The sequence below is a fragment of the Aquila chrysaetos genome, chromosome 4, assembly GCF_900496995.4.
Source record: "Aquila chrysaetos chrysaetos chromosome 4, bAquChr1.4, whole genome shotgun sequence".
NCBI lineage: Eukaryota > Metazoa > Chordata > Aves > Accipitriformes > Accipitridae > Aquila > Aquila chrysaetos.
In genome coordinates, this window is record NC_044007.1 from 44,540,694 (window position 1) to 44,554,147 (window position 13,454).

The 13,454-nt window shown below is 39.4% G+C and overlaps 1 protein-coding gene across 7 annotated transcripts in view; it reads left to right on the forward strand.

The window, feature by feature from the left end:
- The window catches only part of ST18 (ST18 C2H2C-type zinc finger transcription factor), a 173,187-nt gene that overhangs the window by 141,477 nt on the left and 18,256 nt on the right, over positions 1–13,454 (forward strand). For all 7 annotated transcript variants that reach the window (XM_030012332.1, XM_030012330.1, XM_030012331.1 and 4 more), the window contains 2 exons: positions 4,655–4,900; positions 11,541–11,656. In XM_030012332.1, coding sequence (XP_029868192.1) covers positions 4,655–4,900; positions 11,541–11,656 — 362 coding nt within the window. The remainder of the gene's footprint in view (positions 1–4,654; positions 4,901–11,540; positions 11,657–13,454) is intronic.

The following is a 13,454-nucleotide window of genomic DNA, read 5'->3' on the forward strand; positions in this document are numbered from 1 at the left end:
ACTGCTGTGCATATTGGTCTTTGAGTACATTCTTGGCTGGCTTTTTTTAATCTGTGAATTGCTCTGGGCTGAAATTGTGACTTCATTTTTTGTCTCAGATGTTGCTGGGCAGTTACAAGTTTTCTTATTTTGACCCAAATTAGTATTTTAATTTGCTGCAGAAGAACTCAATTGCTTAAATTTAAGTCTGAAGAGTTGAGGACCAGGCACATGTATTTTTATTGGCTGAGAATAGAAAAGATTATACTCTTTTGGATGGAGTTGCATTAAGAATAGTATTCATACACATGGCAAGATACTAGTCTCAGAGTTACTCCCAATACAAGAACTGAACTCCTCTTTTGAGTTTTCCAAACTAGACTGAACTGCTAGTGGGAATGCAAAATCATTGATAATGTTGTTTCTCTGGACTTAGTATTAAGTTGTACGGCTGATGCCAACAAAATAATACATAAAACCCCTTATATGTAATGATACAATCTCCCTAAGGTCACAGGTTTAAATAAGATTCATGCAGACACAATAATTCACTCTTTCTGATCCAGCTATGAGATAAAGCTTAACTTGTAATCATTACTGGAGACACACTGCAGAGTATTAAATGTTGTGAGTGATCAGATGGACCAAAAGCATATGAAAAAATGCAGGAGTAATTTATCACAAAAAGCAACATCCGTTGTTGTCCTAGCTGATGTAGTTCAGTTCTAAGGACAAGACTTAATAATGTACTAGAAAATATTCTGTAATATTGATGTCATAAAATAAAGGAGGCTGAAAAAGCTTAACTTTAAAGTACAAAGCACTTGAAGAGGATAGAGACCATTTTTTTGTTTACATATTTATATTAGCCTTCATTTTAGATAGTTATTCATAGTAGAGTACTGCTTGAACCTTATCTTTTCACTGAATAGATCCTGGAATAACAAAAATATGCTTCAGTCATTTTTTATGCATTTTTTTGTTCTGGAATTCTTTTTCCAGCTGCTTGCAAAATCTGTGGGGGTGATTACACTGTCACTGATGTGGGAGTAGATAAGGAGTAACCTGAATTTAATTACCATGTGTATCGTCTCACCCTCATTGATTTTTCTTCATTGCTTCAGTGGATTTTTTCCTGGTTTACACCAGTGTAAATGTAAATATAAATGTAAATAAGATCAAAATCAGGCTCCAATGGTTTACACAGCTGCAAACTAATATAAGTTAGGAAATAATAAGATACACTTTAATCTTTGCTTACATTTTCAAGGAAGAATCAGAACAGTTGACATTGTTTTGGTAGCTATTTTAAATATGTCATGATAAATGGATAAATATAGGCCTGTTCACACATGCACTAGAGTTGACAGTAATAAGATCTTGCCTTCACTGAGGAGAACACAGCCTTTACAAGTCTGAGCTAAGCATAGTAAGTGCCATTTTCTGTCAGCATGTCATAGCACTGCTCTAGCATTTTTTTGCCATTTGCCATTTTTGTCTTTTTAGTTCCATTTTAAAATTAATGTAAAAATAAACGTGGTAAAACAAGCAAAGGAGACATATTGAGAGGAGGGTGGGATGAGAGTAGGAATGAAAACTGGAGCAGTACCTCTGACTAGCCTCTCTTTTTGCTCTGCCATTTGGAGTTTGCTATGAAGGCAGCAAAGTGATAGCTGTTTTATACCATTCTGAATAAAAAGCCATGCTGTAAACGTGTGATCCATCCTGTGATGGGCAAAAGGGGATATTTTTTCCATGACTATATTTAATTGTTGTGTGCATCTGTGAGCTCACTTAAACCCCATCTGTACGCTACTTCACAAACACACAACCCAGCCTTCCCTGAGCAGAATTAGGTGCATGTTGGACAACTCAACTTCTACGTGAATTTCAGGAAAGTGCTGAGGAAGGTTTAAATGTCCATATTAGTAAATGATCTGCTTATCAGCCAGAGCTCCTTGTTGTGGCTAATGGTATCTGTTTCTCAGAGACAATACATTTCCTGATATTTTTCTACGTACAGTTTCATCGAGGAGGGGAGCTTGATTGATTTTGGTCCTTTTTGTTGTCGCTGTTGCCTTCTGAGTAGTTGATATTTTGTCAGTGACAGAGAATCTGCACTATTTATGGGTTTTGCACTATAAAACTACTGCAGCCCAGTCACATGGCTTCCTTTCCTAAGCCATCTGTCACAGAGGTCTGGAATTTTATGTGAATGTTGGTTGTGCAGACTTAACCCAAGTTTTTTTATTATGAAAAATGTCAGCAACTACAATATTTAGCATTTTACTTTACATTGGTCATTAAACTTGATTACTGTAGCTCTGTTTCATTGCTATAGTTACATATCAACTATGAAGCCAAAAAACACTGGGGCGATCGTGGCACAGCTATATTGTCAGATCCTGGAGTGTGCACTTGGCACTGATATAGTTAATATCTTGGATTTTTGTAACTAAGGTTTATTAATGCTGGTATAAAAATGTATTTGATATTATACAGATGGCATAAGATGTTGTGGTTACTAAGTTATTATCCAGGATAAGCTGCACTGTCAAATTCAGGGCTTAAAACTATCGCAGGAGATTAAACTATTTACTAAAAAGGGGCAGAAAGATATAACCAAAGCGTCTTAGTATGAACATATTAGAAGTGTATTTACTTCCCATAAATATAATAAAACATCTCTCTCTTTAAGCTGTGTGATTGAAAATGAGAACTTTGCTATGCAGGAGAAGCAAACATAAGAGGCGCCTGAGTTTCTGAACCAGGGGCAAGCAGATGGCTTGGTAGTGCTTTGGTCTAGGTGGGCATCTGTCTTAGGCCCATGAATACAAAATGGAGTCAGGCTGTCTGACTGAGGAGAGATTGCTGGGCCCTAAATTTTCATCTTCTACCAACATTTTCCTTCTGATTAAAAAGATCTCATCAGACAAATTTTACCTTTAAATGAGTCACCACTGGCAGTGGTAGAAGACACGGCTGCATGAAGGAAGCTTGTGCCTGCAGTCCAACCAGGGTGGCTTTGTCACACTTTCAGCACAGGGGAAGAATTCCCTGTTTCACCACAACTGTTTTAAAACTCTGAAGCAAAGATAAGTTTCAATGCCCTATCTTTAACCATTTAATGGTTGACTAATCGTCAGCAATAGCTAATGGGAAGAAAGAAAAAGGGACCCTTTCTGCCAGTGTCTCATCTCTTCCTAAGGAAGAGGTCCAAGAAAGATGGAAAAACTTGCCCCTGGACATACCTGTCTCTTTTCCATTTACAACAGGGTGTCTAGATGATTCACTTACACTATGGGTTTACTTTTATATTACTCAAGGTAGAAAGTCTCAATCTGGGTTTATACAACTGTCTCCTATAGTTATACAGCACCTAACATATCTAGCCCTAAATTCCCAAGTGGTATCTGACTTTGTGGTGATGCAAATACAAAATTGTAGTGATTACAATGACAGGAAGACACAGAGCAGTGTTAATTACAGCATTCTACATGCGTAGATCTATGATGTTGTTATTTATCTCTATAGTCTTTGAATGTTTTCTACCTTATTCAGGCAACACACAGAACTAGATGACCAAGTGCTCCTCCAGAAGCCACCTCTTTTACCTCTTCCCCTACTTGACTTTAGTAATTGCTGGCAATAGCAAGGACTAGTCTTATACTCATCCCTATATACACAATATGTCAATATGCAGTGTTGCATATTGAGCATGAGGGGAAATTTTTTGTTGCTTCCATTAGTAAGTTGCACTTTCAGGAGCTTTTTGTCATTCCAAGAAGAGGAGTTTGTACTCTTTTTCTGTGGTCAGACAGGGTAAGGCAGAACAGTAAGCTTTCCTTCCCTTCTTCTTCTTCTTCTTGTACAGCTGAGCAACACTTGCCCCTTCCTGTGAGCAGAAGCTGCTCTGAGAGCAGCCTGGAAAGAGAAGTTGGCTCTCTCCCCAAACTGCACACCCCCCTGCAGTCAGAGGCTGCTCTTTGTGTACTTCCCAGGTAGCAAAGGCTTTGGTAATTCATGCTGAAGGTCTCCATCAGGGACAACCTCCTAAAGATCCTCCAGTGGCTCCCAGTCTAGTGGTCTCAGTGCAGACCTGCGCCTTAGTGGCCTAGTCAAAATATGATTAAGGCAATATGTTGAGTGATCTACAAAATCCTAGTGAAAATTTCTCCTACTGTGCTACTTTTAGGCATATTTCTTCCCCCCTCCTTCTCTCCCCCATGATGCAGATGTTGTAATATTTCTGGGGTGTGGGGGGAAGGGAGGATATGTAATAGTAATGCTGTTGATGACCTGAACAATGCATTAATGCTTTTAACTGTGAATTGGGGTCATAGTTCTCTGTAAGAGTGAAAAGATCAAGAAGATTTAAAGCTAAACTTTTTTTAAATAAAACTAGATTTAGAGTGTATAGGTTATGGTTTAGAGGCCTCATTTAAATTCTACTTACTATGTTTAAGCTGAGATGCAGGGATACTATTACTGAGGCTACTCTTAAGTCTGCCTAAGAGTTGGACATTAACTGATATAAATCGAAAAGCTGGGTTTAGATTCAGATAAATTTAAATAAAAGCGTGCATTTATATTTATCCTTTAAAAGCACCACATGGTTATGTTGCAGCCTCACCATATCCATATCTAAACATGTCTGTTTCCTGTTGCATGTCAGGGAGCTGAGATAGAAGTGGATGAAAATGGCACTCTGGATTTGAGCATGAAAAAGAACCGAAGCCAAGACAAAGTTATGCCTCTCACTTCTTCCAGCACAGCACTTCCCACTCCTTCCTCTTCTCCTTTCAAAACAAGCAGCATCCTGGTAAATGCAGCCTTCTACCAGGCACTTTGTGAACAGGAAGGCTGGGATACACCAATCAACTACAGCAAGACCCATGGAAGGAAAGAAGAAGAAAAAGAGGTAGTTTTTCACTTCCTGAGTGACTTTTTCCCTTGGATGAGTGGCCGTCTGATGGTCTTTGGGACAACCAGTCCAATGCAGTTTAAAGGGAATCAATTTCCACAGGTAGAGGTTTGTGAATGTTGAACTGGTTTTAATGCCCTCTCAGATGTGGCATAAAAAAACCACTACTCACTTTGAAAAATCTTGCTCTCAGAGCCTACTTGTGAATGCCTATAAGTCTCAGATAAGGAAATCAAAGGTGTCCACCACTAGAGACTGCTTTTTAAATTTTGTTCTGTGCTGGTTTCAGCTGGGATAGAGTTAACTGTCTTCCTAGTAGCTGGTACGGTGCTATGTTTTGAGTTCAGTATGTGAAGAGTGTTGATAACACGGACGTTTTCAGTTGTTGCTAAGTAGTGTTTAGACTAAAGTCAAGGATTTTTCAGCTTCTCATGCCCAGCCAGCGAGAAAGCTGGAGGGGCACAAGAAGTTGGCACAGGACACAGTCAGGGCACCTGACCCAAAGTGGCCAACGGTGTATTCCATACCATGGGACGTCACATCTAGTATAGGAACTGGGAAGTGGGGGCGGGGAATCGCCGCTCGGGGACTAGCTGGGTGTCGGTTGGCAGGTGGTGAGCAATTGCACTGCGCATCATTTGTACACTCCAATCCTTTCATTATGGCTGTTGTCATTTTATTAGTGTTATCATTATCATTATTAGTTTCTTCTTTTCTGTTCTATTAAACCGTTCTTATCTCAACCCGCGGGTTTTGCTTCTTTTCCCAATTTTCTCCCCCATCCCACTGGGTGGGGGGGAGTGAGTGAGCGGCTGCGTGGTGTTTAGTTGCTGGCTGGGGTTAAACCACAACAGTCCCTAATGGCTCAGTCCTATAGCACATACACCCAAATGGCCTAGGGATCACCTTGGGGGGGGGGGGGGGGGGGAAGAAACAACAACAAAAAAAAACCAAACCAAAAACCACCGAAAGCAAAGCAAGGTAGTTTTTTCACGCTGAAACAAAAAGTAATTTTTCCACACCAACTCTTTAGGATTCTAGCTAACTCATTATCTAAGCATTTAAACACATGCTTAGATTCTTGCCTGCAATATTCTATCAGTGGAAAACTTTTTATTTTACATTTAACGTACTTCAAGAAATCTCTACCAGTGAGTCTTAGATCTCACAAGTGAGTCCAGTAGTCCAGAAGTCAGTCTGAGAGCACAAGTTCAGAAATATAAAATTGTTAGGAATTCCTGAAGGTTTTAGTTACAATAAGTAGCACACGAGGATATGTACATAATTTCCACCAATTGTGATATTTTTTATCCCATAAGGAAACAGCATAGAAAACTAGAGAAGTATATAGAGGTGTCTTCCCTTTTCAACCTGTCCTAGGAATGTAAGAGCCCAAACCAGAAAATGCAGTTGCAGGAAAAAAGATGAGCAATTAAAATTTCAGCAAATATTTTTATGTAGTAACTTTCCCACTTTTATGGCTAATCTCCTAGACTGCCACTTCCAAGCTGATAATTGTCTTGATTTTGGTTTTGTTTCTGTTTTGCTCTTTCATGTCGGTTTATCCTATCTTGGCAAGATGGCAGCATAGTGTCCTTTCTTTGTCTTTCTTTCCTGTTCTTCTATTTTGTTGACAAGTTTGGTTTTATTTTTTTCTCTTAAGCCTGGGTGTCAGAGTATGGATTGCTTGCATTTTTCTTAAATCAGGAAGGGACCATCAGCACCTTTAAAGGCTAATTAGATAAAACCTTGATAATTAAGATAGACAAGCCTGAGTGATGGCTTTCTGAAGCAGAATAAAAGATGTCCCAATTTGGAGTTTTTATTCAGCTTCAAATACATTTCCTCCCTATTTGGTGTTATATATGGAATAATAGAAATTGAACATTATATTTATTAGGAAATTATCTTTTGTTCAAATATCAAAACTGGCACTTCAAGAAGACACAGACAGGGGTAAATCTACTTAGGGCTGACGTTAGGGGATCCAGGCCTCCAATTCCAAAAATACCTGGACATGAAAGATAATTCAGCCATGTGAAGAAAAAAAATCCGCCAGCACTGAGTAAAGACCTGTCATAATGAGACCACTGAGAGAGTTTGCACCATGGTGGATCATTTCTTGGAGGCTGGGTTGTCTTGAAGAGCACTTTGCGGTCATCTCTGTGGGGCTGATGCTGCTCCTTACCTCAGCAATGAGACTGTGATCCCTGTATCAGGGTTTTGGAGTGGGTTTGACACGAGGCGGTAGGCTGAGGGCTCTTCCCCATTCATGCCGCATAATGAGCAAGCACAACCAGCTTCGAGAGAACCGCCCTGCTGCAGGGGATCAATCGGTGTCGCAGACTTGGCAGGGGGCCTGTCCTGCTGCTCCTCCTCCCTGCTGCCACTGCAGCTCAGCGACAGCTATGGCAGGAGCACCTCCGCATCCCCCCAGTCCCTGCTCCACTTTTGGAGGGCCGCGATGAGTGGCTGGCTACTTCCCTCTCCCTTACTGCCCCAGGGACCTGGAAGCATCAGCAGACTACCCGACAGGACGTAAAGGTCTGTGCTCGGGCACTCTTGCCCCTTGCACTCGGTGCTTTGCCACTGTGCAGTTTGTCCCTAACCAAGGATCTGTCCCCAGAACTCTGCTGTGAGCTTTTGCAATCCCAGAGAGCGTTGACACGTTCACTGATCTCAGGGCCAGAGGCTCTGTTTTGCAACTCGAAGACTGGCAGTTATTCTCGTGCAAAGAAAATGACTGATTATATCTATTTCTAATTCATTGTTATCTGGTTCATATGCACAACAGTTGCTTAATTTTGGTGGTAATTTCCAGAAAATATTGTCTCTCTCTCTCTCAGCGAAATAGCCTGTCCAGATGCCCCCTTAAAAAAAAAATCTGAATTTGGAAAAAGCTCAAAATCTCTCCAAAAGGAAAGCGCCGAGAAATAACTAGAGCTGTCAGTTAGTTCAACTGTCAGTTCTCCAAAGATTTCAGGGCTTAAAAATGTTAAAAGTGCCAGATGCTATTATCTGTTATTCATGTTACCATTATGTTCTGGTCTTTGCTGAAATCAATATAAACTTCCATCTGTACATTAATGGAGTTTCATTGCTTGCTTGCTTTCTGTAGTGTGCATGCGTGAATACACACATGCTCTTTGCAGAAAATAGTAGTGTTTGGATTGATTGGGCTGGTTCTGATTTTCCTTTTAGTCTGGAATTCTTCAGAATTTTAGTAGCATTCAGTTATAAATCCGTTCAAATGAGAAAGGAAAAATTATACATACGGTTGGACTTGATTAGCTGTGATGATCATCACATAACAGACCAAAAAGTAGGAAGTGCTAAAGGTTTTTTCCCAAAGGATTATCTCTCCATCTAAAGCTAAATCTCTGGAGAAGCACACGAGCCAAGGCGTGATGCTCTATGCTCAGTCCTAAGTGCAGAGGACCAAAAAATATTTGGTCTTTAGGTCTGACCTACTTGTTTCAGACAGATGCAGCTGCTTTTGGGCCACATGTACTGATGTAAGGTCCTAGAAAGGCAGAGTTCTGGTATTCCTTTCCCTGCATTCCCTTTGCACTGTCTTCCTTTTGCAGCTTCTACCCACCTGAAGATTTCATGCTGCTTGAATAATACCAAGTGTTCCACAGGGTGCTAAGACAATGCTGAAGAAATCACCTGTTTAAAGGTCTATATGTCTCCCTCATTCCTGGGAAATATACTGAGGGATGTTAACTAGGAAACAAACTGTGCTCCTACTTGGGTCCTTATTACATTTTTTCTTTTTCAAAAGAGCAGATACTATGAAATTATAGATGTTTGTGTATGTATGTGTGTGTATAGCTATTAGTTTAAAAATATTAAAATCTTAATAAGGCAATTAAGGAAATTCACAATTAAGATTTGAAAAAATGAATTATTTCAAAGATAGAAAATAAAAATACTGCAATTCTAAAGCCTCTAGTATCAGTTATGCTGGTGGCTATAGATGTACTCATGTCAACTTTCAACTTGTAATCTTATTTTTGCTAAATGATTCAGTGAAACATCGTTAAATGAAGTTGTAAACTGTAACACTGTTTTTGTAAAGCCTCGATATACACAGTTCTCGATCAGTCCTCTCTGTGCAGCAGGTATCAGACAGTGACACGATGAATAACGCACATACACAAGTTTCTGGTCCATCACCAGCAAAAGATCACGAGATATCTTTCATTTGAGATAAAGAACACAAGCTATATCTATGAAAATATTAATAAACCCTGCAGCACGAACAGTTACAGATACTCTTGTTTGCTGCAGGTGCATCCTGAGGTACATCACACAGTTCAGGATCCCAAGGGGTTGCAGGGTGGGCTTTCTACCACCCTCCGCTCCAGGTTCCTCTCAGCTGGACCTTTGACAAGAAGTGCAAGAGGCTGATGTGTGTCTGGTCTTGATACATAGTTAGGACCCAGCCAAGGCATGCACTAATTTTTTAGAAAAAAAGCATTGGTTCAGTGATACAGATGTAGCCTATCGGAGTTAGCTGATGAGAAGAAACTGATAAGCCAGTCTTCTTCAACCTCCATTACATTAAGTGGAAACCACTTCACCTGTGTTTTTTGAAGTTATTTTGACATTTGACGCCTTCCAGCTGGCAACAGAGGGTCACCATTTTATTGTTTCTTTTGGAAGCTTTTGATTTTACAGTGACTTACACTGGTGATCATCCCTGTAAGAGTTGCAGTCACGTGTATAAAAGAAAGGCAGGTCAGAACTTGTGGACAGAGAGAGTCAGGAACTCAAATCCCCATTCTGCAGATTGCAGTGGCAAAAAACACCCCCATATGCCGCTGGAACCAAGATTTAACTCTATGTTGGAAAACAGCCTTTGAGGTTTCTTGAATCTTGAACAAAGCTGGCATTCATTTTTCCACTTTTGGTTTTTAGGATTTTAGTTTCCATGTTTGGAGGACTTTCAACTATTTATTATTTCTGTATTAACATTTTAACAATATTTATCATGTCTTTAATTTTCTCTATCACTCCTTATCTGAAGTTTTCCTTTAGAAGCCTGAAATATGTCAAGGTTTTTTTATTTAAAATAATTACTTGATAATTACTATGAAAGTGTTTAGAAACGCTGAATATATGTATTTTTGCCTTCTATATTTGTAGCAGATGAGCTTATTCCCAAACAAACTAACCCCACAAATGTGGTTGCAAAAACCAGTAGTAATTGATACAGCAAGAATATGGCATGGTTTCTATATGTATGTGTAGTGTGAGTTTCAGTAGGCAGTAGGTAGCCAGTACCAGAAAGCAGAAGGAAGTCATATTGAGGATCCAGTCTCCAAACAGGCAAAGATGAGCTGCCAGAATTGAGGACCATATGGAAGCTTTATCAGAAGAAACACCCCCGCAGAGCTTACAAGTCCCGTTAGGCAGAATCTCCATTTTCAGTCCAGATTCTCCTCAGCCCTCCGCTCTGTGTTAACAGCTCTGCAGACATCCCTGTCCCTCTGTCCTGGCACGTTCATAAGCTGCACAAGCCCAGAGCATCTATGGCACCAGCCTCATGAGTTTAGCAGGATCTGGGAGCTTCTCCCCTCAACCACAGGCAGCAGTTTCTGCTCCTACAGAGAGTAATCTCTGGGTAATACCTACGTGAGTATTGGAACGGAGTCCCCAAACCAACATCAAATCCCAGAAGGGATTAATAGAGATTTGATAATTCATGCTATGGGCTTTGGAGAATTCTTGAATGATACAATATCCACAGAGCATCCCTCCAGAAAGGAAATACTTACCCTTCATAAAAATAATAATAATTGAAAGCATTAATTTTCAAAGTCTAAGTATAAACCAATCTATTTTGAAGTGATCAAAGAAGTTTCTTCAGAAAATAAAAATGTAATTTCCTTCCAGGACTCCAGATTTCTAAAATGCCTTCCCAAGGGAGTGAATACTCATGGTCCATACCATCCATCAAACAGCACTGTAGCAGTGATGATTTTAATCTACAACTAGTAGAAATAAAGAACTACCTTTAGCAGCCTGCTACTAAGAAAATTTCAAAGCGGTTTTGTTCTTACAATTTTAGTTTAACAAGACTCTGCTCTTTGGATGAGATAACAAATCATTCCATTCTACAGACCTAAAAAGCTTTGCATTTACATGTCTTTATGTGCAATAGGTTTTTTTAATTTATGATTGTACTTTTGTAATTCACAGTACAGTGGTACTCACTTCAACTGCATACAAAGCTCAGTGATGCAATTGCACAGAAAAAAAAGAAGAACAAACTTGCTGAAGTCTTGTTTGGCTCTATATATTCAACAACTGCTTTTATTTTCTCTGTGTATTTTTCTTTGTCCTTTACCACTATTTTATAAATCTAACCTAAATTTTCCCTATATACAGCTTAAAACAGCATCCACCTTCAGAAATACTTTCACAAATATACAGTTCAACATTTTTAAAAGTCTACCTATGAGATCCTGAAATTGTACTAAACTTTCTTCATCTCTCTCCATCTTTTCTTAAGAATTTTTTTGTAATGTTTTCCAAGAGATTCTCTTCTTGCCACAGCAAATTATTTGTTGAATATATGGGAGGCCTTGTAGAAAGAAACCTTTTGTCACATTCTCATCTAATATTTCAGAAAGATCCAGTGAGCTCTCCAGAAAACATGGAGGAAAAGAAGTATCCAGGAGATGTCTCCATACCAAGTCCTAAACCCAAGCTCCATTCAAGAGATCTCAAAAAGGAACTCATCACGTAAGTCACAAAAAAAGCCACGTTTTCCTCTGCCCTGCTGAAAACTGACTACACCGTTGTTCTGAGTGCTGGTTCGGAGTAGATTTGCAGGAGCTGAGCAGGGCAACTTGCATGACAGTTCACTGTGCGTAGTTAGTTCCCTGTTGTGTCTATGCAACTGGGTAGACATGAGGTCTGGAGCTGAAACAAGGCAGAGTAGGCCTGGGAATCCAGACAGATTCACGGCTAATGTTATACTGGGTATCACTCCTTATTCCTCAGATACATAGGTAACAAATAGGCAACAGCTCCTTCTACAAAACACACAGTTTTGTAGTGTGTTACAGATTGGCTGTGCTAATGCTTACATAATTAAATAAACTTTATTTGGACAATCTTTGTTATAGATCCACTGTTGAGAGTTTGTGGAGAAGTGAGGGAGATTTCTCAGATAGGAAACACGCAAAGTTCATAAAAAGATAAAACACAAGACAGGAGCTGCCCCAGGTTTTTCCAACCTATATGAAAACTATGTTTAAGTAAGTCCTTCATCTGCTTCCTTCAAAGCAGAATTAGTTATTCTGTCCTACTGAAAATCCAGTGGATGCACAAATTCACACTCTGGGAGCATAGGCTAATACTCTTTTATCCCATGTACAGAGACTCACTTGCTCTGTCTTAAGCTCCAAAACTTTAGTGTCTAAAACTGCAAAGAAAACAGGATAATTTTGTTAAATCTTTCTGTATGCAACAGCTTGTTTCAGTTTAGAATCCTTTCAGTAAAATTGTCCTAACCAGTTCATAACACTAGTTACTTTTTAAAATCTCATCTAGACTCTTCACAAAGATTCACATCAACACCATTTTGGTATCAATAGAGTGTTTTCACTGTAATAGTCAACTAGGACTTTGCAATTATACCACTTTTCTTTCTATCCCAAACCAGAGTAGGTCTCTCTAGACAAGTTCACTCCGTATCGCTTAGTGATGATAGCCCATAATGTATCACTGCAGGCTCACCCATAAATAAATGAGTCGCATCCCGTCACCTTGTGTCCTGCTCCCCAGACTCAGTGGCACTGAATCAGTTAGATCCGCCTCTGTCTCTAGAAATTACATTTCCCTGGGGCAAGCTGCTGTGAAGAGCGATTCTTTCCCCTCATGCTGTGCAGTCTGCATGTTGTCTACTCTCCACATTATATCTGCAGTTCTAGTTCATGACCTAAATTGCTACAGGTCAGGTTTGTTTTGCCTCTTCTAAAACAAATGCATACAAAAATCGCTGAGAATTTATTTGCTGAAGACTAATGGCTTTTCTTTTGTAATATTTATTCCTTTGTGATAGAGACCTGTTTTGAGATGTCTGTAAAATACTTTTCTACCCTCCTAAATAATAATTCCCAGGGTATTTACAAGGGCAATGATCAGCTTACTGTAGTTTTGCTGTATTATTTTCAAACAGTGAGTAGAAACAAGCATCGAAAATGTAGCTGTCCAGAAAATTAAATAATAGTTTTAATTTCTCAGAAGAATCTTTATGTAATATAGGGAACAGACTGCATTTCCATGATCCCATTGAGCTGAGAACTTGTACAGAACAATTCAATACAGGTGGCTCCATCATGAGGAAGTTTTTAAAATGACATAAGCACTTGCAGAAAAAAAAATTCTGGCATGGTTAGCTCAGTTGCAGTGAACTAATCTGTAAGTACCACCTCCTAGCATGTGCCTTCTATTTTTCCATGTTAATTCTCTTGCCCATAACTGCATTGCTCAAGTTGAAATGAGCTGTGAAAATGAGGCTGATGTCTTCCTAAGG